The sequence below is a fragment of the Oncorhynchus keta genome, chromosome 17 (genome assembly GCF_023373465.1).
Source record: "Oncorhynchus keta strain PuntledgeMale-10-30-2019 chromosome 17, Oket_V2, whole genome shotgun sequence".
Taxonomy (NCBI): Eukaryota; Metazoa; Chordata; class Actinopteri; order Salmoniformes; family Salmonidae; genus Oncorhynchus; species Oncorhynchus keta.
This window is the reverse complement of record NC_068437.1, coordinates 18,562,222-18,588,839: the sequence shown is the minus strand read 5'-3', so window position 1 is coordinate 18,588,839 and position 26,618 is coordinate 18,562,222. Positions and strand designations below refer to the sequence as shown.

The 26,618-nt window shown below is 45.9% G+C and overlaps 1 protein-coding gene across 1 annotated transcript; it reads right to left on the bottom strand.

The window, feature by feature from the left end:
• Positions 1 to 19,118: 19,118 nt before the first annotated feature.
• LOC127908217 (A-kinase anchor protein 13-like) lies at positions 19,119 to 26,247 on the bottom strand. The gene is made up of 7 exons (XM_052465644.1): positions 26,098 to 26,247; positions 21,189 to 21,353; positions 21,013 to 21,083; positions 20,425 to 20,469; positions 20,145 to 20,195; positions 19,554 to 20,020; positions 19,119 to 19,284 (listed from the first exon to the last, which is right to left on the bottom strand). Exons 1-6 carry the CDS (start codon positions 26,165 to 26,167, stop codon positions 19,718 to 19,720), a joined length of 705 nt encoding a protein of 234 aa, XP_052321604.1. The 5' UTR covers positions 26,168 to 26,247; the 3' UTR covers positions 19,119 to 19,284; positions 19,554 to 19,717.
• Positions 26,248 to 26,618: the final 371 nt, after the last annotated feature.

Below are 26,618 nucleotides of genomic sequence, written 5' to 3'. Positions count from 1 at the left end.
CTCCTTCTCATAGAGTTGATCAGGCTGTTGATTGTAGCATGTGGAATGTTGTCCCACTCCTCTTCAATGGCTGTGCAAAGTTACTGGATACTGGCATGAACTGGAACACACTGTCGTACGCGTCAATCCAGAACATCCCAAACGTGCTCAATTGGTGACATGTCGGGTGAGTATGCAGGCCATGGAAGAACTGGGACATTTTCAGCTTCCAGGAATTGTGTACACATCTTTGTGACGTGGGGCTGTGCAATATCATGCTGAAACATGAGGTGATGGTGGCAGATGAATGGCATGACAATGGGCCCAGGATCTCATCACAGTATCTCTGTGCATTCAAATTGCCATCGATAAAACGCAATTGTGTTCGTTGTCCATAGCTTTTGTCTGCCCATACCATAACCCCACTGCCACCACTGGGCACTCTGTTCACAATGTTGATCAGCAAACCGCTCGCCCTCACAACGCCGTACACGCCGTACACGCCATCTGCCCGGTACAGCTGAAACCTGCATTCATCCACGAAGAGTACACTTCTCCAACGAAGGTGAGCATTTTCCCTCATTTGCCCGCCGAACTGCAGTCAGTTCAAGACCCTGGTGAGTATGACGAGCACACAGATGAGCTTCCCTGAGACGATTTCTGACAGTTTGTGCAGAAATTCTTCAGTTGTGTAAATCCACAGTTTCATGAGTTGCCTGGTTGGCTGGTCTCAGACGATCCCGCAGGTGAAGAAGGCGGATGTCCTGGTCTGGCATAGTTACACGTGGTCTGAAACTGGAAACACTTATGTATTGCCAAATTCTCGAAAAAACGACTTGATAGTTTATGGTAGAAAAATTAACATTCATTTCTCTGGCAAGAGCTCTGGTGGACATTCTTTCAGTCAGCATGCCAAATGCATAGTCCAAAACTGCACATTTTAGAGTGGCCTTTTATTGTTCCCAGCACAAGTTGCATCTGTGTAATGATCATGCTGTTTAATCAGCTTCTTGATATGCCACAACTGGCAGGTGGACGTATTATCTTGGCAAACGAGAAATGCTTGTGAACAGGGATGTAAACAAATGTGTGCACAACATTTGAGAGAAGTAAGCTTTTTGTGCTTATGGAAAACTTCAGGGATCTTCTATTTCAGCTCATAAAACATGGGACCAAGATATTTTGTGTTTATTATTTTTGTTCAGTATAACATGTCTAGACATAGAAGGAGTTTCTTCATAGAAGTACATCAACAAACTGGTGGAAAAAATACTCTCACATAATTAGATTACAAACAATGTCCTGTGAGTGGGGATGAAAAAGCTGACTACAGCGTTTGCTGCACAGTTGTTTTTGTACTCAGTCCATGGACTGTGGCGTTCGCTACTCTATATGCAGCATTCTAGGGGTTTCTATACATCTGCATTAATCCACAAACCCATTACTGAAGCCAGTGCAGCACAGTAGCAAAAAAACAACTATTAGGGTAGAGTGGGGTAAGTTGAAGTGGTTGTATTTTTGCCACCCCTTGTTTCTAGGAAACCATACACAGAATCATGTGACCAAATATTTAGAAAGAGGTCATCCTTTCATGGAGTCTGTGAAGGAAGAAACCACATGGAAAAAGTGGTAAGCAAGTTAGAGGTTTCATGATGCTTGTATCTAAACCAATATAGATTATTTGATATAAACTACAATATGAGGTCCTAAACCTAGAATGAAAGTTCATCCTTGTAGCTGTGTGGGCTAATATAGTCAAAACGCTTGGGGTAAGTTGAGCCAATAGCCATGGGGTTAGTTGAGCCTATGGCCACAATACCCCATACAAATTATTATTTAATTTAGTCAGTTCTATGCGTAATATTTTTACAATGTGTCATGTCAGGCCTGTAATAATAAAAAGTTATTATTATTATTCAATATACATTTTGTATTTGTATTTATTTTATTACATTTTTAAAATAAATGCATGTGAGATGTATTTTCTATGGGTCATTTTAATATAATGTAATAAAGAAATAGTCCGCGACAATCAAGTTGGCTTCCGAATATTGGTCACATTTAAAAATAATAGTAATACGGTGGTTTATCTGAACAACGTCACGTGGATAAACCTTGTAGCGCATAAGCTAGCTAGCTCTACCACGCTAGCTTACTCGAAATGACTCACCAGCTAAGGTCATTTAGTAGTTCTAGCAATGGCAAATCAAATGTCGATCGCTCAGTTTTTCAAAAAAAGACACCTGGAGGAAAAAGAGTGGGTGCCAGAAAATTATTTGGATCAATCTACCGATAGCTTCCAGAATGAGACATTTAACAGGTGGCGCCAGGATAGAAACAACCGCAATCGCCATCACAACCACCAATAATACCATGTTGAGCCAGGCATTCTTGCCTACCCCACTGTCTCCTCTCCTCTCGTTCTCGATGCTGAATTGCATCTTTTGCTTTACTATACTCAATCCACACGAACTGGTCATACCACCTTGAAGCGAAGTAGCGTGATTTGCCATTTATCATACTCAAAGGGAACTTTGTTAACTTTGGTTGACAGGCTGGTTCATCAACGGCAGACAAATCTGTCGGTGGACCTACTGCAGGTTCACCCCCGCCATTAATGCTGGAATGATTAAATAGGTCATAGAAAATCTTTGGAGGGAGTTGAAAGTCCGTGTTGCTCAGCAACAGCCCCAAATCATCACTGCTCAAGAGGAGATCTGCATGGAGGAATGAGCCAAAATACCAGCAACAGTGTGTGAAAACCTTGTGAAGACTTACAGAAAACATTTGACCTCTGTCATTGCCAACAAAGGGTATATAACAAAGTATTGAGATAAACTTTTGTTATTGACCAAATAGTTATTTTCCACCATAATTTGCAAATTAATTAATTAAAAAAATCCTACAATGTGATTTTCTGGATTCTTTTTTTTCACTTTGTCTGTCATAGTTGAAGTGTACCTATGATGAAAATTACAGGCCTCTCTCATCTTTTTTAAGTGGGAGAACTTGCACAATTGGTGGCTGACTAAATACTTTTTTCCCCACTGTACATTGGATTATGATGAAATCATCACCATATTCAACTCAAAGCCTCGCCGCACGTTGTGATGTAGGTCACGCCTTATGACACGTTTACTAAAGTTAAGGTAACTTTTTATAGTACTACTGCCCGCCGCCGCCGTGGTATACAGTTGAAGTTGGAAGTATACATACACTTAAGTTGGAGTCATTAAAACTAATTTTTCAACCACTCCACAAAGTTCTTGTTAACTAACTATAGTTTTGGAAAGTCGGTTAGGACATCTACTTTGTGCATGACACAAGTCATTTTTTCCAGCAATAGTTTACAGACATATTATGTCACTTATAATTCACTATATCGCAATTCCAATGGGTCAGAAGTTTACATACACTAAGTTGACTGTGCCTTTAAACAGCTTGGAAAATTCCAGAAAATGATTTCATGGCTTTAGAAGCTTCTGATAGGCTAATTGACATCATTTGAGTCCATTGGAGGTGTTCCTGTGGATGTATTTCAAGGCCTACCTTCATACTCAGTGCCTCTTTACTTGACATCATGGGAAAATCAAAGGAAATCAGCCAAGACCTCAGAAAAAAAATTGTAGTCTGGTTCATCCTTGGGAGCAATTTCCAAACACCTGAAGGTACCATGTTCATCTATACAAATAATAGTACGCAAGTATAAACACCATGGGACCAAGCAGCTGTCATTCCGCTCAGGAAGGAGACGCGTTCTGTCTTCAAGAGATGAACGATCTTTGGTGTGAAAAGTGCAAATCAATCCCAGAACAACAGCAAAGGACCTTGTGAAGATGCTGGAGGAAACAGGTACTAAAGTATCTATATCCACAGTAAAACGAGTCCTATATTGACATAAGCAAGGAAGAAGCCACTGCTCCAAAAGTGCCATAAAAAAGCCAGACTACGGTTTGCAACTGCACATGGGGACAAAGATTGTACTTTTTGGACAAATGTCCTCTGGTCTGATGAAACAAAAATAGAACTGTTTGGCCATAATGACCATTGTTATGTTTGGAGGAAAAAGGGGGAGGCTTGCAAGCCGAAGAAAACCATCCTAACCGTGAAACACGGGGGTGGCAGCATCATGTTGTGGGGGTGCTTTGCTGCAGAAGGGACTGGTGCACTTCACAAAATAGATGGCTTCATGAGGAAGGAAAATAATAATAAATTAATAATAAATTATATTATTATTATTATTATATTATATTATTATTATATTATTATTATTATATTAAAATAATGTGGGTATATTGAAGCAACATCTCAAGACACCAGTTAAAGTTAAAGCTTGATCGCAAATGGGTCTTCCAAATGGACAATGACCCCAAGCATACTCCCAAAGTTGTGGCAACAAATTAAAGGTATTGGAGTGGCCATCACAAAGCCCTGACCTAGATCATACAGAAAATGTGTAGGCAGAACTGAAAAAGTGTGTACGAGCAAGGAGTCCTACAAACCTGACTCAGTTACAGCAGCTCTGTCAGGAGGAATGGGCCAAAATTCACCAAACTTATTGTGGGAAGCTTGTAGAAGGCTACCCGAAACGTTTGACCCAAGTTAAACAATTTAAAGGCAACGCTACCAAATACTAATTTAGTTTATGTAAACTTCTGACCCATTGGGAATGTGATGAAAGAAATAAAATATTCTCTCTACTATTATTCTGACATTTCACATTCTTAAAATGAAGTGGTGATCCTAACTGACCTAACACAGGGAATTTTTACTAGGATTAAATGTCAGGAATTGTGAAAAACTGAATTAAAATTTATTTGGCTAAGGTGTATGTAAACTTCCGACTTCAACTGTACATGGTAACATCAAATATAGGCTTGTTTGTCCATTGAGATTAAAATGCTCCTGAAGATGAGTTTTATGTTGTTGGCAACTGGTCTAAAGTTACTGTCTTATTTTAATATGCTGGGATAGGTAGTTATTTGTACATGTAACGAGGTCACTCCAAGTACTATGCACTAGTATAAATGATTGTATTATGAAATAATATACGGTGCACATCGCAAAATAATGTAATAAACAAGTAGACAAAATGCCTATCTAAATATTTCTAGGCCTAACAACAACAACAAAAATATTCTGGCTTTGCCCCTGCCTTGAGGTTCTTGAGAGAGCAGCCAAGGAAGTGAGAGAAGGGAAAACCATGAGAGCAGCAGCAAGGGATGAAAAATAGACTGAATGACACTGAAGAGGTATATTGACAAAAGATGTAATGGAACTGTGCAAAAGAGAGGCTATGGTAGAGTAGCAGAGGCACACAAGGTCTTATCTGATGACATGGAGTCTAGCTTGCTAAACATATTAACAATCTCGCGCACCAGTTTCATGGGCTTAGTTGTCTCAAATGTAAAGAACTACGAATTGGCACATTGACACAATATCCCTGTCCCAGACAACTGGTCAAGCAATGGAAGGGTAAGTGATATTGAACATAGTTATTTATATCTGAATGTAGGCAGACATTTAAGATTTAAATATACCACACCCCCATTCCATGAATTAAACTTTGACCTACCAGCACCATCACCCACTTACCCCAAGGTGGCTCAACTTACCATGTCCCTATGCTCAACTTACCCTAACCAAGTTGTGCCAAGAGACCTTTTTTCGGGACAAGCTATGTTTTCAAAACTCTTATGTTTACATGCATTCTGATCCAGGGATATACAACATCCTGAATGTGGATATCTTTGTTAGAAAGAATATTACATTTCCCTTGATGTAGTGATGCTGAATGTAAAAGAATAACTCAACATACCCCACTCTCCCCTACTCTGTGGTTTTGCTTCAAAGACACCAACAATATTTTAATATCACAGAAACACCTACCAACCGATACAACATATTGTACTGTGACAGGCATGAGCACTTCCTCAAAAAACTGTATATTTACCTACAGACAGACAGACACAGAGGGCTGTGGTAATTGGTTAGAGGACACCCAGTGGGCTGTGAGGTGCAGCTCCCCCAGGAGGCCCAGTCAGATCAATAAACGGTCCGTTTGATCTGTCCAGAGCAGAGCATGGTGGAGCCCCAAGCCCATGGTTGGCATGCGATGAAGTCATCCTCTCTCTCTCACAGAGCAAGTAAAGCATGAGCCCATTGGACTCTCACATTTTCACCCGGCCCGGCGGCCCCTTTGATCTATTGTTCTGCCAGAGCGATTTCCTGCCTGCTCACCACTAGCTGGCTGCTGGGCCTGGTCAGCCTAGTGCTAATGAAAGCACACACAATCAGCCCAGAACCTTCCACTAGTCCAGCTCCAACGGCTGCGTGAGCGCTAAGCTCCCAGTGAACGGGCACATTAAAAGACACTTGTTGACATCCATAATGGAGCAAAAAGGATTTAATTGCTTCAGCTTCGGCTACAACCCATAGGTCCTATAGTGGCCTGTGTCTGTGAATCTTGCGTTATATTCCCAGCCTCCAATTTTGGGGAGGGTGAAGAAGATGCTCTTTTAATTTCATTCCCCTCCCCCATCATGTTCCCCCTCTCACCCTTTGTAGTTGCCGCCTCAAAGCTAGGCGATGTTGGAGGAGAATTAGGAGAGAGCCTAGTCGTGGTAGGCTGGTGAGTAGAAGGTGGTGGTGGAGAAAATAACAGCCAAATGACAAAGCATGCTGTGAGGGGCAGCATTTACTGGAGCACAGAAGATGATGACCGTACCCCCCAACTGCATGCCTGCCCAACCTAGTCTCAGAGCATTTCGTACTTTTCTATACAAAAATTTGCACACTCCATTTAATATTATATGTTACGTTTCGTATGGTATGTATCAATTTGAGGATTTACATCAACCATTTCATATGACATGTTTACGAATTAGAATTTGTATGATACAGTGCATTCGGGAAAGTATTCAGACCCATGGACTTTTTCCACATTTTGTTACGTTACAGCCTTATTCTAAAATGGATCCTCATCAATCTACACATACAACCCCATAACGACAAAGACAAAAAACGGTTTTTCAAAATCTTTGCACATTTATTACAAATAAAAAACTGAAAATCCTTATTTACGTATGTATTCAGACTATTTGCTATGAGACACAAAATTGAGCTCAGGTACATCCTGTTTCCATTGATCAACCTTGAGATGTTTCTACAACTTGATTGGAGACCACCTGTGGTAAATTCAATTGATTGGACATGATCTGGATAGGCACACATATATCTACATAAGGTCCCATAGTTGACCGTGCATGTCAGAGCAAAAACCAAGCCATGAGGTCAAAGGAATTCTCTGTAAAGCTCCGAGACAGCAATGTGTCCAGGCACAGATCTGGGGAAGGGTACCAAAAAATGTATGCAGCATTGAAGGTTCCCAAGAACACAGTGGCCTCCATCATTATTAAATGGAAGAGGTTTGGAACCATCAAGACTCTTCCTAGAGCTGGCCGCCTGGCCAAACTGAGCAAGGGCCTTGGTCGGGGAGGTGACCAAGAACCCAATGGTCACTCTGACAGAGATCCAGAGTTCCTCTGTGGAGATGGGAGAACATTCCAGAAGGACAACCATCTCTTCAGCACTCCACCAATCAGGCCTTTATGGTAGAGTGGCCAGACGAAAGCCACTCCTCAGTAAAAAGCACATGACAGCCCGCTGGAGTTTGCCAATAGGAACCTAAAGACACTGAGACCATGAGAAACAAGATTCTCTGGTCTGATGAAACCAAGATTGAACTCTTTGGCCTGAATGACAAGCGTCATCTCTGGTGGAAACCTGGCACCATCCCTACGGTGAAGCATGGTGGTGGCATTCTCATGCTGTGGGGATGTTTTTCAGCTGCAGGGACTGGGAGACTAGTCAGGATCGAGGGAAAGATGAATGGAGCACAGTACAGGCAGATCCTTGATGGTAACATGCTCCAGAGCCCTCAGGATCTCAGACTGGGAGGAAGGTTCACCTTTCAACAGGACCCTAAGCACACAGCCATGACAATGCAGGGGTGGCTTTGGGACAAGTCTCTGAATATCCTTGAGTGGCCCAGACAGAGGCCGGACATGAACCTGATCGAACATCTCTGGAGAGACCTGAAAATAGCTGTGCAGTGACGCTCCCCATTCAACCTGACAGAGATTGAGAGGATCTGCAGAGAAGAATGTGAAAACTCCCCAAATAAGTGTGCCAAGCTTGTAGCGTCATACCCAAGAAGACTCAAGGCTGTAATTTCTACCAAAGGTGCTTCAACAAAGTACTTAGTAAAGGGTCTGAATCCTTAGCTAAATGTGATATATCAGTGTTTTTTTATGTACATTTGTAAAAAATTCTAAATTGTTTATGCTTTGTCATTATGGGGTATTGTGTGTAGATTGATGAGGGGGAAAAATATTTAATCCATTTTAGAATAAGGCTGTAACTTTACAAAATGTAGAAAAAGTCAAGGGGTCTGAATATTTTCGTAATGTTATGTTATGAATTTGCCAACATGATATGTTACGAATTCAAATGTTTTGTTGCAAACGTCAGCTTGGTGGCTAACGTTAGTTAGGCTAGGAGTTAGGGTTAAGTTAGGTTAAATGGTTAAGGTTAGGGAAAGGGTTAGCTAAAAGGGTTAAGGTTAGCGTTAGGTTACGGGAAGGGTTAGCTAAGTAGTTGAAAAGTTGCTAATTAGCTCAAATACTAATGTTGTCCGTGATAAGATTCAAACACAACCTTGGGTTGTTAGACGTTTACGTTATACACCCACCCACCTTACTTACATTTTTTGCCTTAAGTAATCTTCTGCCTTATGTAACCGTAACAACCAATAGATATGGGATTTTATCCAAATTTTATTTGTTTTCAAATTCTTTGTGGGTCTGTGTAATCTAAGGGAAATATGTGTCTCTATACATTTGTCAGGAGGTTAGGAAGTGCAGCTCCGTTTACACCTCATTTAGTGGGCAGTGTGCACATAGCTTGTTTTCTCTTGAGAGCCAGGTCTGTCAAAGGCAATCTTTCTCAATAGCAAGGCTTTCCTTAATTTTGGGTCAGTCACAGTGGTAAGGTGTTCTGACACTGTGTACTTACTCTCTGTTTAGGGCCAAATAGCATTCTAGTTTGCTCTGTTTTTATGTAAATTATTTGTGTGTCAAGTAATATCTTTTTGTTTTCCCATGATTTAGTTGGGTCTAATTGTGTTGTTGGCCTGGGGCTCTGTGGGGTCTGTTTGTGTTTGTGAACAGAGCCCCAGGACCAGCTTGCTTAGGGGACTCATCTCCAGGTTCATCTCTCTGTAGGTGATGGCTTTGTTATGGAAAGCTTGAGAATAGCTTCCTTTTAGGTTGTTGTAGACTTTAACAGCTCTTTTCTGGATTTTGATAATTAGCGGGTATCGACCTAATTCTGCTCTGCATGCATTATTCGGTGTTTTACGTTGTACGTGGAGGATATTTTTGCAGAATTCTGCATGCAGAGTCTGTGGTCCTGGAGACTGGACCTTTTTTTGGAACACCATTATTTTTGTCTTAGTGAGATTTACTCTCAGGGCCCATGTCTGACATTATCTGTGTAGGAGATCTAGGTATATATATTTTATAATTGAGAGTCTTAAAAGTAGCTACCCTTTGCCTTGATGACGTCTTTCCACACTCTTGGCATTCTCTCAACCAGCTTCATGAGGAATGCTTTTCCAACAGTCTTGAAGGCATTCCCACATATGCTGATCACTTGTTGGCTGCCTTTTCTTCACTCTGCGGTCCAACTCATCCTAAACCATCTCAATTGGGTTGAGGTCGGGTGATTGTGGATGTCAGGGTCATCTGATGCAGCACTCCATCACTCTCCTTCTTGGTCAAATAGCCCGTACACAGCCTGGAGGTGAGTTGGGTCATTGTCCTGTTGAAAAACAAATGATAGTCCCACTAAGCGTAAACCAGATGGGCCGGTTTATCGCTGCAGAATGCTGTGGTAGCCATGCTGGTTAAGTGTGCCTTGAATTGTAAATAAATCACAGACAGTGTCACCAGCAAAGCACCCCCACACCATCACACCTCCTCCATGCCACACACACATCATCCGTTCACCCACTCCAAATGTCAAATTTGGACTCATCAGACCAAAGGACAGATTTCCACCAGTCTAATGCCCATTGCTCGTGTTTCTTGGCCCAAGCAAGTCTCTTCTTATTATTGGTGTCCTTTAGTAGTGGTTTCTCTGCAGCAATTCGACCATGAATGCCTGATTCACGCAGTCTCCCCTGAACAGTTGATGTTGAGATGTGTCTGTTACTTGAACTCTGTGAAGCATTTATTTGGGCTGCAATCTGAGGTGCAGTTAACTCTAATGAATTTATCTGCAGCAGAGGTAACTCTGGGTCTTGCTTTCCTGTGGCGGTCCTCATGAGAGCCAGTTTCATCATAGCGCTTGTTGGTTTTTGCTACTGCACTTGAAGAAACGTTGAAAGTTCATGAAAATGTATGGATCGACTGTCCTTCATGTTTTGAAGTAATGATGGATTGTTGTTTCTCTTTTGTAATTTGAGCCGTTTTTGCCATAATATGCCATAATATGGACTTGGTATTTTACCAGACCCCTACCATGTCAAAATTCACCTGATTGGCTCAAACGCATTATAAAGGAAAGAAATTCCACAAATGAACTTTTAACAAGGCACACCTGTTCATTGAAATGCATTCCAGGTGACTACCTCATGAAGCTGGTTAAGAGAATGTCAAGAGTGCGCCAACCTGTCATCAAGGCAAAGGGTGGCTACTTTGAAGAATCTCAAATATAAAATATATTTTGATGTAACACTTGTTTGGTTACTACATGATTCCATGTGTGTTATTTCATAGTTTTGATGTCTTCACTATTATTCTACAATGTAAAACATAGTAAAAATAAAGAAAAACCCTGGAATGAGTAGGTGTGTCCAAACCTTTGACTGGTACTGTATATGTTTTTGCCAAAAAGATTGGAGAATTGGTTTATCCATGCATCTCAGTTTTGGATAGAGAACTTTTCTTGTTGTTTTTTGCTTAGTGTGTTCCAATTCTATGGATACTTCCATTCCATTGAGCTGATTTCTGACCTGCTGTTCCTTCTTTTTCCGTAGTGTATTTCTCTATTGTTTTATTGATTCACCATAGTGAAGGCGTAGACTCAGGTTTTCTGTGTCTCTGCCTCTACTGGGATCAATACAGCCCTAATGCCACAATTTACGAGTAATGTAAAAGGCAAAAAAAAATGGCCTATTCAGCACATCAGGGATAGAGAATCAATTAGCAGAAATTGAGATTGAAAAGGCAGAGGGAGGAATGGTGGGGAAGGGAGAAAAAGAGGGAAAAAACAAGAAGAGAAGGAGAGAGAGCGCTGCAGAGCGGAAGCAGCCTAGTTCTGAACCTTTAAGAGTCCAGGTGAAATATGATTTGCCGATGATGAGAACCGCTGAGGGGGTAAATTATGAAGCACAGCGCAGTCAACTCATCATACTCACCCCAGGGAGAGGAGGTCCTGACATTGATGGAAATGGCTTCAGTCCCTCTGCCTGCCATTTACATCAGACAGTGACTGAGTTCAATATTAACCCATAGGCAGGGTGCTGCCTGCGTGGTGCGTGGGGGAAGGGGAGAGGCAGGGAGGTAGTGTGAGCCACTGAACTGTGGTGCTTCCAAGGTGAAATACACAGAATGAAAAAAGAATGTGAGACCTGTGAGAGGCACAGGCTTGTATAAACCCAGGCTGGCCAGTTCTACAGCTTTCATCATAAAACAGACATCAGGCAGCCATCCATCTGAGAGGACTGCCCGTCTCATCAATGTTGTCATCAGCAGACTCAATACCAGACAGGCTGTCCTCTTACAGTCTAGGTATGATATATCTTAATATTTGGTAGTCTTTCATTGATGATGCCTCTACATTTTCTAATAGCAGGAGGATATGCTTTATCCGGTATCAAGGTGTTTCCCAAGTCATGTAGGCTATAGGCCTATACTCTACTGAGGCAAATCATAAAACACTATAGGGGAGAGTTAAGTTGAGCCACCCTTGTTTCTAGGGAAACATAAAAAATATTAATAATTTGACCATAATTTCATGAGTCCGTGAAGAAAGAAACCACATAGAAAATGATTTTCACAAAGTCAAATTAATTTGTGCTAGAGGTTTCATGATGGTTGTATCTAAACCAAAGTAGATCATTTTAAGATTGTTTTATACATCAGTTGGGTTCTCAAAGTTTCAATATGAGGTCCTAAACCTAGCATGTAAGTGCATCCTTGTAGCTGTGTGGGCTAATAAACTCTAAATGTTTGCCGTGGGGTAAATTGAGCCTATGGTTGAGACAATGGCAAGTTGAGCAAAATGACATGTTTTCATCCCAGGCGTAATGCAAGGCAACTGCAAAAGATGCTGAAAATTATTAAAAGACAAAAAAAGTGATTGTGATTGTGTTTGGGAACTAGACATGGTGTTAAAAAGGTAGTGGTAATATTTCATTCAGTACAGAAATTTGGTGACGGCTCAACTTACCCCATACCTAGGATAAGTTGTGCCAAAAGATCACTTTTTTTTGGACAAGCTACGTTTGTAATGTTGTAAATGAATGTAATGTTTACATGAATTCTGATTATTTCCAGGGATGTACAACATCCTGAAATATATGTGTCACGCTTGTCATAATGAGTGGACCAAGATGCAGCGTGGTATGTTTCCACCCTTTTATTTAGAAGAGAAACTTAAAGCACAAAAACAATATAGTGAATAAACAAAACATGAAGCTACATGCAGTGCAGAAAGCAACTACACACAAACACAGTCAAGATCCCACAAATCACAATGGGGAAAATGGCTACCTAAATATGATCCCCAATCAGAGACAACGATAAACAGCTGTCTCTGTTTGGGAACCATACCAGGCCAACATAAATCACTACTCACCTAGATGACCCACCTAGTCACTATCACACCCCAACCAACATAGAGAATAAACAGCTCTCTATGGTCAGGGCGTGACAGTAACCCCCACCAAAGGTGCGGACTCCGACCCACTCCGCTCGCAGATACATCATCCTCCATGGCGGCTCTGGTGCGGGAATCGCCTCCGGAAGCTCCGGACCATGGATCCTCGCCGGAGGAACCAGACCGTCTCAGGAGGCTCCGACCGCGAACCGCCTCTGGAGGTTCCGGACTGGGAACTGTCGCCGGAAGCTCTGGACCGGGAACTGTCGCCGAAGCTCTGGACCGGGAACTGTCGCCGGAAGCTCTGGACCGGGAACTGTCGCCGAAGCTCTGGACCGGAACTGTCGCCGGAAGCTCTGGACCGGAACTGTCGCCGAAGCTCTGAACCGGAACTGTCGCCGGAAGCTCTGAACCGGGAACTGTCGCCGGAAGCTCTGGACCAGGTACTGTCGCCGGAAGCTCTGGACCGGGAACTGTCGCCGAACCTCTGGACCGGGAACAGTCGCCGGAACCTCTGGACCGGGAACAGTCGCCGGAAGCTCTGGACCGGGAACAGTCGCCGGAAGCTCTGGACCGGGAACAGTCGCCGAACCTCTGGACCGGGAACAGTCGCCGGAAGCTCTGGACCGGGAACAGTCGCCGGAAGCTCTGGACCGGGAACTGTCATCGGAAGCACTGGACCGGGAACTGTCGCCGGAAGCTCTGGACCGGGAACTGTCGCTGGAAGCTGGAGGTGCACTGGAGGCCTGATGCGTGGGACAGGTACAGGTAGCACCGGGCTGGTGACACGCACCTCAGGGTGAGTGTGGAGAGGAGGCAAAGGACTTACTGGACTGTGGAGGCGCACTGGAGGTCTGATGCGTGGGACCGGTACAGGTGGCACCGGGCTGGTGACAAGCACCTCATCGTGAGTGCGGGGAGGAGGCACAGGACGTACTGGACTGTGGAGGCGCATTGGAGGACTAGAGCGTAGAGCTGGCACAACCCATCCTGGCTGGATGCTCACTTTAGCCCTGCAAGTGCGGGGCGCTGGCACAGGACGCACTGGGCTGTGAAGAAACACTGGAAACACAGTGCGTAGAGCCGGCGCAGGATATCCTGGTCCGAGGAGGCGTACTGGAGACCAGGAGCGCTGAGCCGGCACAACCCGTCCTGGCCGGATGCTCATTTTCGCACGGCAAGTGCGGAGAGCTGGCACCGAGTTCACCAGGCTGTGAATGCGCACTGGAGACACAGTGCGTATGACCGCATAACATGGTACCTGAACAGTCACACGCTTCTTAAAGCGAAAAGGGGAGTTGGCTCTGGTCTGGAACCTGGCTCCGCCAACCACCCTGTGTGCCTCTCGTGCTTGCGTCGGGGTTGCAAACCCCAGGGTCGTCGTTGATGCTCCCCTGCTGCGTCCGTCTGCTCCCATGGAAGGCGATCCTTTCCGGCCATGATTTCTTCCCACGTCCAGGATCCTTTACCGTCCAAAATATCCTCCCATGTTCATGATGTCTGCTCCTCCTGGCCACGCTGCTTGGTCCATGTTTTGGTAGGCTCTTCTGTCACGTTCATCATAAAGAGTGGACCAAGATGCAGCGTGATATGTTGCCAACATAAATCACTAACCACCTAGATGACCCACCCTAGTCACTATCACTCCCCAACCAACAGAGAATAAACAGCTCTCTATGATCAGGGCGTGTCCATATGTAGATGTCTTTATTAGAATACCACTATATTTCCCTCGACGGAGTGATGCTGAATGAAAAACAATCAACTCCAGCTCTCCACTATGTTTACTATCACACCGATCAGCTCATTGAGGTTTGTCCTATAATACTGTATGTAAAAGGAGAATAATGACTCATGTCACCAGGCTGCCACTATTGTTCTAGCGAACATACGGACAATATTTATATGCCGTCACGCAACACAACAAAGGCTCAGGTTTCTTTTGATTGTTTGTCCCTTTCCTTTCTTCCTCCAGATGGAGCAGAATGGCTTGGCTCTTTCACATTACACACCAATCTGCACCAGGAGCTGGAGAAAGGTCACTACTGACTGTGATCAATGCATGATAATATAATCCTTCACAAGCCAAATCTTTGCTGATCTGCTCTGCTCACATTCTAATGGTGTGACAGGTTGCCCAGTCATTCTTCCACTGCAGTGGAGGGAGAGAGGGAGGGCATAGGGCCAGGGGATTTGGAAACACTTTGAAAAGGTCATACTAGCAAAGATTAATATGTGGTTTGGTGAAGTTATAATGGCAGACATCTTGTAGGCTGGAGCTCGGGGGCCTTTCGGAATGTATATAGATCTGGACCTGAGTGTGTGACATTTCAGAGAATCTGCCAGAGAATGCTCATTACAGCCAAAGACAACGGTCTGTAATCCTTATCCAAATACCATTATCAATCTGACTTTAAACGTCAAATATGGATACTAATTTGGACAACATAAAATTCAGTAAGACAGGAACTAAAGGCTGGTTAATGGGTTAGTTATACCACTGGTATTTTCATGAGTTAAAAAATATTTGGATGAACCGTTCTTTTTATGACAAACTTGAGAAAAATGAGTGCATTCTTCTGTCAACACTTGGGATAAGATAAAGATTGGATCTGATTACAAACCATTTTCTTACCTAAAGTCCTGCGTTCCTCCTATGCGCAGTGCGGTATGGTGCAGGCCAGCTGGGCAGGGTCACTTGTCACGGACAAAGGCAGAGCTAGTCACGTCCAGAAGTGGGCTCCGCCACATCCTCTCCCACAGAATCCCTGCTGAAGCCACTCTCAGCCCAAAGAGCTAGCAGTGAGCTGAATGAAGAAGCAAGCTTTATTGAGAAAAAACAGCATATTTCTATCATGTCAATGGAATTGAACCCACCAGCTCAAAGACAGACAACGTCCCCTGCAAAGAAGACCGGCAGAGAGAGAGAGAGAAAAACAACAGGTGGCTAAATCAAACATACCCTCCATGCAGTTGGCATCAGTCAAGTCAATTAAGGCATACATTCACCCAATAACTGAGAAACACGATCCTGTCCTGCCTGACTGACTGGCCATTATGTGTGGTCCAGAGGTACACCAAAGCCATTCTATTCTAGTACAAGCTATTAAAACACGAAAACAAGGGGAGAAAATAGACACAGACACACATCTCAGTTGACAAACAATAATAGTTATTTATTAAGGGGAAAATGAATGTACATTTTATGCCTCCAAAACAGGGAGGACACTGATAAATAAAGCCTCATTATAAAAAGCTTAAATTGATCCAAAAATCCACAATCAATACTTTAAAAGTTGAATTTGTACATGACACATATTTACATAATTGTTGCTTTGCCCTTTTTTTTATTTATTTTTTTACATGGAATTCAGCAAGAAAATAAAAATTGTACCTTTTTAGTACAAACAACAGTTTACCTTAAAAGCACTGGTTTACAGTATCACTGTCAAACACACTCCAACCCCTCACAGATGCTGGTTAATAGTGCATTTCAATTTGAGCATATAATATCTTTGCATTTGCCACAATGCGTCATGTACAACATTTCAGAGCTACTGTGTCACTGCTCAACTTCCACACCATAGACGGCCATGACAGTTCATGTTGACGGGATAATTAGCATATATTCCTGGAGGAATATAAAGTGGTAGGATCTACTGTAGGTTCGTTCACACCTGTCAAAAGTGGAATCTGTCTTTTAATGCAAGTCAGTGTGTGAATGACCCAATCAATCAAAATGCCAAATGATCCCTTCCTATGCTTTCACTTTTCTAAAATCACTAAGCAAGGCCATAATACACCATGTTAACGTGGTGATTCACGTTTTATAATCATGACCAGGGGGAATTGTTGTGAGATATCAAGATGACAAATGCCACAGAGTGAATAGTGGTGGGAGAAATTGACAAAGCTCTGTCTGATGGTCAAAAAAAAGGCAAGATTAGCCAAGGCAGAAAAAAAATAAGCAGAACAGTTATGAGTTAGTGATTAGCACCATATTTCAGTTTTACAGACAGTCAGGAGAGGGGATGGCCTTGCTGTGCTTTCGCTATCAATTCTGCTCATCGGCAGAAAAGAGAAAGAACATACCTCTGCTGAAATATTAGGCTTTATGCAGCTCTGGTTATACGAATCAAAACCCGAAACTGGAGCGTGGATGGGGGAAAAAAATCTATGAATAAAATCCAGGGACATTAATTATTCTGGACCATTTGAGAGGCACAAGAGAGTTTATGGCACCACAGTCCATCAATACAAGAGCAGACTGCAGGGAAAATAGGGAAATATGGGGTTGTCCAGAGTAAAGGTTCGTTTTGGTTTTAATAAAAGAACAGCCTGTCCCGCAGGCTGATTTATCAGTGTAATTCCAATGGGATTAACAAAGGGAATGGTTGGTCAGGTCTAGATTAATATATTCCAATATCAGCATTCAGATATTACTATGGGAAGATAATCAGAATTTCGGTCCATTCTGTAAAATAGCTATTCCTTAGTTTCGACTCAGTCTGGGTCATTTGAATGATTGTCACTCAAAGTCAAGGAGAAAGTCTCTTCTCTTGTAACAGAGTGAATATAATCTAAAGTGCTCATCACCTTCAAACCGTGTGTGCCAGTATTGCATTGCAGTGATTGACAAATAAAATGGTTCACAAATTCAAGTGTGCAGTGGAGGAATACAACAAGTACCGCAAATGTTTCTTCTACCCATTCCGCCTGCTGGAACCGTAACAAACAGTTTTCATCATTACATTCAATTGCAAAGTGGACAATTATCTCCCTTACAGACTCTCTTCTTCCTCATTTGGCTCTCTCGCTCTCTCTGAGACATGCTCATCTTTCTCTCCTCTGCTATAAGCTATTCTTTCTCTTTGCTCGTCTTCCATTTCTCCCAGACTCATTCATCCTCCTGGCATAACTCTGAGTCAGTCATGTTTCCTCTGCCCGACCTTGAGTCGCTTTTCTTTAGAGAATGTTACCTTTTAGTCATTTTGCAAACACTCTTATCCAGAACAACTTACAGGAGCAATTAGGGTTAAGTGCCTTGCTCAAGGGCAAAACAACAGATTTCTCACCTAAGCAGCTCAGGGATTCAAACCAGCAACCTTTTGATTACTGGCCCAATGCTCTTAACCACTAGGCTACCTGCCACCCATTTGAGTGATTACATTGCATAACTTTTGATGTAGAGTTGATGGGAGAAATTAGCCTCTAGTTCCTTACAGGCGGGAGTGAAGCATTATGGGGCCCAGTGCTAAGCAATACCTTAACAAGTATGACAAGAAACACCATTATATAAGCTTGACTCACTGAACTGGAGTTGTTAAATAGTGTGTATGCTCTCTTTTGTCATTTTGGCTATTAGGGTATACTTGAATTTGCAAAATGCAGAACATTCTATAACAGGTCCCACGGCACCCGCAGATCTTCCCTTCGGATAGAAAATGAATGTTAGCTACTGTATACTTCATGAATGATAAAACTTCCTCTAGCCATGGTATAACTCCTGAAACTGTCCAAATCATATTTGAACACTATCAAAGCCAAGGCAAACCAACCCATGCAAGCCAGTCCAATCCATGCCACATCAGACTTGCAGAATCCTAATTCTGTTCATCCAAAAGTCACAACTCGACACTCCAGAATTGCTGGGAAGCGTCTGCATGTTTCCCTATAAAGGTCACAGGAAATGCTCTAGTTGTACTTCCTGTCCATGGCCATCCCCTTCAGGTCAATGGGGTGCATATCTATCTTCCCACGCTAGTACAGAGTCTGGGCAGTCAGCTGATGCAGTCACTGTGAGTGTGGGGCATTGTGGGATAGTGGAGGACCAAGGAATCAGCAGAAGAAGATTTCTCCATCGGCTTGAAGCTCTGTGACCCCAGTGTTCTGGGGATCTGTGGAGAAGAAAGGTATAATTGAATTAAGAGTACACTGTAACAACATCCCTCAGTGTCTAGCACAGGTAAGTAGACTTTTACCATGGCTCTATTTTCCTTACAAAGACGTGTGCTGCTTGTTGTACCTGGCTGTGATTGCTGTCCCTTCCCCTTCTTCTTCTTCTTCTCCTTCTTGTCCTTGGTCATGGCCAGCTGCATCAGGCGGTTGGGGATTTGGTTCTGGCCCTCTGTGCTGCTCTGGGCCTTAGAGCTGGCGTTGGAGGAAGAGGACGAGAAGGGGTTCAGGTTCTTCCTTTCCTCTTGGAGCCCATCCTGAGAAAGGGTTCTTTGGTGGCGGGGGAGGAGGACAGCTCTGCCTCCCTCCACCAGGCTCTTTATCCAGAGAGGTGGAACTCTGGAACTTCATGGACTCCTCTGAGGTGGTGGAGGGCGTCCGCTGGGTCCTGTGTGCCTGCTCTGCCTACCGATCAAATCAAACACCACGCAACGAGAAAAATAGTTAGCTTTAGGATTAGAACCTCAGGCTTGAGCCCAGGTGGAGGTTAGGGTCAGCAGTAAGTAAAGGGTTATTCTAAGGGCATCACTAAATAATGTATGTGTAGTCATCTGTGGTAAAAACGCTGTCACATAATAGCAGTTACGTCCTTTCTGGAGCGCAGTAGTATAAGGTGGCAGACGGAGAGCAATGAGCAGCACGGTGGTATTGCAGAACCAACTGTTCTAGCTCACCTCAGCCTTTTTCATCTGCTCCACCATCTCAGCCTCCCGCCGCAGAGTATCCCTGTCTCTGTCCAGCTTCCTCTGGGCGTCCCTCAGCCTCTCCAGATCCCTCTGATACTCCTCCTTCCTCTTCTGCAGCTCCTGCCTCTCCTCATCCAGCTGCCCGCGCCTCCTCAACGTCTCCCTCGTCCTGCTCTTTCACCTGCGCCTCCCTGTCGCTCAGCCCCGACTCCCCTCACCTCCCACTCCCTCTCTCTCCTCCTCCTCTCGTCGGCGTGGGCCGCCTGCTGGCGCTGCAGGTTGGCCACCTCCTGCCTCTGCTTCTCCAGGCTGCGCTGCTTCTCCTGCTCGATCAGGGAGTTGGGCCGCGAGGAGGAGGAGGACAGGGAGGAGGTGGAGGAGTGGCGGGAGGCTGGCCGCTCAGCCAGAGCATGACGCTGGTCCTCGATGAAGGTGTCCTGCTGAACCACCACTGCCTGCAGAGCACACACGGATGTAAACAGTTGTATCCCCTATACTAATGGATCGCGTGTGTGTCTGTGTGCCTGGTTAGCAGCTCTTTGTGGTCTAGAGAGGAGATGTGAGGAAGAGTGTTCGTACCTGCAGCGTGTTGAGGAGATCATGGAGATATGTGACACTGTGGAGGACCTGCTATTAGTCAGGAAGAGAGATGATAAAACACTTCACTTCTGCATATGGTTACACAGTAGGTACACATGCAATAAAATACTTCCTATGAAATAACCTACTGCATAGTGCTGTCCAGCAGAGACTAGAGAGGCGTGGGAGCAAGTAGTAATGCCTCTCTCACACAGCCATTTAGTCAGTCAGGGATGTACAGTATGCTGGTAGTGTAACATAGCGTGGGAGTCAGACCTACCTCACTGTTCCTCTTGAGCAGCAGCAATAGGTTGTTGTTGCCCCCCTGTGGATGAAGACAAGCACAGCTGCAGTTAGTTACTGAGATATTAAGGAGCTACTGAGGCGAGGGGCCATGTTAATCACCCCCTCGGAGGAAGAGCTTGATCCCACCTGCCTGCCGGAGAGGCCTGGGCCTGAGCAAAGGAGATTACAGGCGTTCAAAGCACAAGACTGCTCCCACACAGCCCGGCCCAGGGGCATCACCTAGCCTAATGGAGCCTTAACGATATGGACTTCCTCAGCTTAGCTCAGACCTCAGTCCAGGGCCCAGGGCCGGGCTAATGTCTGTCTGTTAATGTCAGTGGTGGTGATGGGCAGAAGCAGGCCTATTGAGACACAGCTCAGTTTAAATCCCTTCTGATGGCATGGGTTAGGAGAGTTCAAAAGAATGTAAAGTTCATGCACAAAGTGCACTGTGTGTGCGTGGTGTGTGTGTGTGTATGTGTGTGGTGCGTGTGCATTGTGGTGGGTGGGTGTGTGTTGTGCGTGCATCCTTCACTGTGGCTCACTCACACACACACACATCTCTGAGCTTAGTTGTAATTACCTTCTTCAACACACTGTCTGACTCAGTCCTCCGAAGGTCTAATGAGTCCTCCCCCTCTTCTTTCTCTCCGTCTGGAATGAAAAAGAGGACACCTTTAGCACACAGCTACTGTTAACCAGTGAGCTGCAGTTCGACAGCCAGTCAGGGTACATCGGAAGAAAGGGAGGTGTTCTTACTCTTGGAGATGTTCATCTGGTGGCTGTCGAAGCCTCCGAAGGTCTCAGCGCGACGAGGCAGACAAACCGGCCCCACACTACCCCCCGATGCATCCTGGGTACTGGACACCTGCTGCCCCACGGCCCCGCCCAGACTGCCATTCACCAGCACATGGAGAGTCTCCACTGAAACGAAACAAACAAACAAACCCGTGAAGATAGGTCCTGCACTCTGGTGTAGAGGGCTACAGAGATCATTGCGGCGTGGTTTGCATTTTTCATGCTGAGGGCGGGAGAGGGCAGGCGGTCAGACAACTGCAGGATTAATATATTTGGAAACGATAGTCTTTCCGCCTTGTATGTGTTAGCCTACATATTGTATTAAAATAACATGTTTTTCACGTTATTCATACACTCTCAGAATTCGCTGCTTCAACTTCAGTAGCCTACCTCTCCTAGTGTGGCGTGTGAGATCAAGTGTGCCTAGTGTATGTGTGGTCTCAATGAAATAGAGTAGGTTGCCTATGCATGGGCGGAACATCAGACAGCGGTTATCTTTCCAAGGAAATGAACTTAACTATGATCAGGCTGTGGTTTACTACAGTGTCTGGAAATAAATATTGATAACGGAAAGAAGTGGACGAGCTGCAGTCAAAACATTTGATCATCCAATTCATGTGGTTTTTCTGCAAGTGAGGACCATGTTAGGATTTATGTAAGATGTTCTCAAGACATTTGTTTTACCAGACGTCAAACCATTATAAGTAAAGTAGTGGTTTGGTGGTTTTAAAGTAAGTAGTAGTAGTAAGTAGTTCATCTTCAAATATGAGGTAATCAGTTCTTCTGAATATTCTCTCATCATTGATTTCATTGACTAATTTCAGCAATTTGAGTTTTTCTTGAGTGTATCTGGTATTTTATTAGGTTCCCCATTAGGTGTTGCGAAAACAGCAGCTTCTCCTCCTGGGGTCCACAGAAAACATTAATAGACAAGAACAGCCCAGGAGGAGATGTGCGCAAAGCATGCATATGGGCTACCATGGTGAATGAGCGTTTTCAATAAATATTGGTTACTCCTTTATCTGACTCTGGCAATATCCAAATATGCCAAACGTAGCGCAAGTGTCCCGCACTTATCAGACTTGCTGCTTCAAGTTCAGAAGCCGTACAGCACATGCGAGATCTGGTGCGCGTGTGGTCTCAATCAAATAGCCTACAGTAGAGGCTATAGCCTATGTATGGGTGGAGAAGCATCGGGCAGTTATCTTTCCAGGGACATCAACTTCCTAAATATGATTAGCCTATAGTTTACTACATTGCCTAGACATACATATTAATAACTCACATTTGTCCCCGTCTGGAACTCACTCCGCTCCTAAAAGGTTGGCTATAAGACATAGCCCTCATCTAGCCTATTGGCTGATATAGCCCAGTAATCCCGATGGCCTAATATAATAAGCCACGTGAGAATATCTGGTAATTTAACCTATTTCTTTGGTTATTTTTCCACTTTTTGTTTTTGCATATTTTGTATACATTTTATATATATTTTGCCATGGCTGGCAAGTGACCTGTGTCACATACGCCCTAAATAACATTGCAAGACAGCGGTTGGGTTCACGACAAGTTCTTGCAGGAGCGGATGGGAGTTGGGCAGAAAGCCAGCAGGAGGGAGTGGGCGGTGCGGGATGAAAAGCAGAGGGAGCGGCGGATGTGGGACTAAAAGCAGAGGGAGCGGCGGATGTGGGACTAAAAGCAGAGGGAGCGGCGGGTGTGGGACTAAAAGCAGAGGGAGCGGCGGGTGTGGGACTAAAAGCAGAGGGAGCGGCGGGTGTGGGACTAAAAGCAGAGGAGCGGTGGGTGTGGGACTAAAAGCAGAGGGAGCGGCGGGTGTGGGACTAAAAGCAGAGGGAGCGGCGGGTGTGGGACTAAAGCAGAGGGAGCGGCGGGTGTGGGACTAAAAGCAGAGGGACTAAAAGCAGAGGAGCGGGTGTGGGACTAAAAGGAGGGAGCGGCGGGTGTGGGACTAAAAGCAGAGGGAGCAGACTAAAAGGAGGGAGCGGCGGGTGTGGGACTAAAAGCAGAGGGAGCGGCGGGTGCGGGACTAAAAGCAGAGGGAGCGGCGGATGCGGACTAAAAGCAGAGGGAGCGGCAGGGTGTGGGGACTAAAAGCAGAGGGAGCGGCGGGTGGGGACTAAAAGCAGAGGGAGCGGCGGGAGTGGATGGGACTAAAAGCAGAGGGAGCGGCGGGTGTGGGACTAAAAGCAGAGGGAGCGGCGGGTGTGGGACTAAAAGCATTCAAAGCAGAGGGAGCGGGGAGCGGGGTATTCAAAGCAGAGGGAGCATTCAAAGCAGAGGGAGAGCAGAGGGAGCGGCGGGTGTGGGACTAAAATCAGAGGGAGCGGGTGCGGCATTCAAAGCAGAGGGAGCGGCGGGTGCGGGATTCAAAGCAGAGGGAGCGGCGGGTACGGCATTCAAAGCAGAGGGAGCGGCGGTGCGGGATTCAAAGCAGAGGGAGCGGCGGGTGCGGGATTCAAAGCAGAGGGAGCATTCAAAAGCAGAGGGAGCGGCGGGTGGGCATTCAAAGCAGAGGGAGCATTCAAAGCAGAGGGAGCGGCGGGTGTGGGACTAAAAGCAGAGGGAGCGGCGGGTGTGGGACTAAAAGGGGGATGAAAAGCAGAGGGAGCGGCGGGTGGGGACTAAAAGCAGAGGGAGCGGCGGGTGTGGCATTCAAAGCAGAGGATGATGCGGGATTCAAAGCAGAGGAGCGGCGGGTGCGGGACTAAAAGCAGAGGGAGCGGCGGGTGTGGGACTAAAATCAGAGGGAGCGGCGGGTGCGGCATTCAAAGCAGAGGAGCGGCGGGTGCGGGAAAAGCAGAGGGAGCGGCGGAGGGAGCGGCGGGTGCGGGATTCAAAGCAGAGGGAGCGGCGGGTGCGGGATTCAAAGCAGAGGGAGCAGAGGGAGCGGGTGCGGCATTCAAAGCAGAGGGAGCGGCGCAGAGGGAGCGGGGGTATTCAAAGCAGAGGGAGCGGCGGGTGCGGGATTAAAAGCAGAGGGAGCGGCGGGTGCGGGATTCAAAGCAGAGGGAGCAGCGGGTGCGGGATTCAAAGCAGAGGGAGCGGCGGGTACGGCATTCAAAGCAGAGGGAGCGGCGGGTGCGGGATTCAAAGCAGAGGGAGCAGCGGGTACGGCATTCAAAGCAGAGGGAGTGGCGGGTGCGGGACTAAAAGCAGAGGAGCGGCGGGTTGAAAAGCAGTGGGAGCGGCAGGTGGGGATGAAAAGCAGAGGGAGCGGCGGAGGTGCGGGATTCACTAAAAGCAGAGGGAGCGGCAGGTGCGGGATTAAAAGCAGTGGGAGCGAGGGAGCGGGTGCGGGATTCAAAGCAGAGGGAGCAGGCAGAGGGAGCGGCGGGTGCGGGATTAATTCAAAGCAGAGGGAGCGGCAGGTGCGGCATTCAAAAAGCAGAGGGAGCGGCAGGTGCGGGACTAAAAGCAGAGGGAGCGGCGGGTGTGGGACTAAAAGCAGAGGGAGCGGCGGGTGCGGCATTCAAAGCAGAGGGAGCGGCGGTACGGCATTCAAAGCAGAGCATTCAAAGCAGAGGGAGCGGCGGGTGCGGGATTCAAAAGCAGAGGGAGCGGCAGGTGCGGGACTAAAAGCAGAGGGAGCGGCAGGTGCGGCATTCAAAGCAGAGGGAGCGGCAGGTGCATTCAAAGGGACTGCGGGACTAAAAGCAGAGGGAGCGGCGGGTGCGGGACTAAAAGCAGAGGGAGCGGCGGGTGCGGCATTCAAAGCAGAGGGAGCGGGGCTTAAAAGCAGGGGCGGGATTAAAAGCAGAGGAGCGGCGGGTGCAGGGATTAAAAGCAGAGGGAGCGGCAGGTGCGGGACTAAAAGCAGAGGGAGCGGCAGGTGCGGCATTCAAAGCAGAGGGAGCGGCAGGTGCGGGACTAAAAGCAGAGGGAGCGGCGTGTGCGGCATTCAAAGCAGAGGGAGCGGCGGGTGCGGAATTCAAAGCAGAGGGAGCGGCAGGTGCGGGATTCAAAAGCAGAGGGAGCGGCAGGTGCGGGATTAAAAGCAGGGGGAGCGGGGAGCGGGTGCGGATTAAAAGCAGTGGGAGCGGGCGGTTTGCGGCATTCAAAGGAATGAAAAGCAGAGGGAGCGGGCGGTGCGGGATTCAAAAGCAGGGGGATTCAAAGCAGAGGGAGCGGCAGGTGGGATGAAAAGCAGTGGGAGCGGGCGGTGCGGGATTAAAAGCAGTGGGATGGAATGAAAAGCAGGGGATTAAAAGCAGTGGGCGGTGGGGATGAAAAACAGGAGGGAGCGGGCGGTGCGGGATGAAAAGCAGTGGGAGTGGGCGGTGCGGGATGAAGAAATCAGGCCCGCGCAGACCTCTACTCTGGTGCTGTACGATTTCAGTAAAGACTACTACACACACTACTCTATCAGCTGAAGCAACCCGGTCAGACCTACATAAACTGGCTTACTTAGGGAGGAGAAAAGGAGGAAAATATCAATATCTGGCCCATTACTCAACCTGCAGCATTAAAGCAATCCATTTGTTTTCTTTCTACACTGCTGAATCAGATTACACTTATGCATTGATTCCATCCCTGTCTGCAGAGGAAAAACAAGGATATAAATAACTATGACAAGTAACCATATATCACTCTGACTTAGGTCAAAAACGTGTTTTCAGCAATATTCTGTAATCTCTCTGCCCTGGTCTTTCAGCTGCTACTGGCATTATATTATATAAAGGGGATTTTCAGGTAATTCCCTGATTACTTCTGATTGGTTCTCTGTGTCTTCAGGGGAAAATCACTGGTTGGGCCATGTGACCAAGTAATTCAATAGGTCACCAGTGATTGGATAAAGGGTCACCTGTGTTGTGTGTGTGGTCTCTGGGCAGCCGACCGTCCACTCTTGACTCACCTTCCCTCAGGGCATCCTTCATGATGGGCTCTCCCTTGGTGACGTAGTCTGGGGTGGCTCTGAACAGCATCTTGGTCCTGATGGACTGGGCTGGGCTGGTCTCCTCCGCCTGGCCGCTGCCTCCTCACACATGTCCCTGAACACCTTAACCTTCTCCTCCAACAGACACACGATCTGCTCGTCCTTCTTCCTCAGCAGCTCTGAGAGGAACAGACAGACAGAGACCCATTGTGGTTATGAACCGTCTATCACGCCACTGACCACCGCTTTGGAACAAATGGTTAGCAGAACAAAAGAGAACCGGTTTTACCTCTCATCTCCCCGCGCTTTGGTCTCCAGCAGTCTCTTGTCTTCCTCCGTCTCACTGGGGATTCCCTCATCGTCATCCTTCTCTCTGTTCACATACACAATCAGTTATCAATCAAACCATTTGCACTGCATGGGGAAAAAAACAATGTAAAAAAAACATTTTTTTTGTAAACTAACACTCGCGTCTTTACTTTTTTCCCTACTAGCACTGA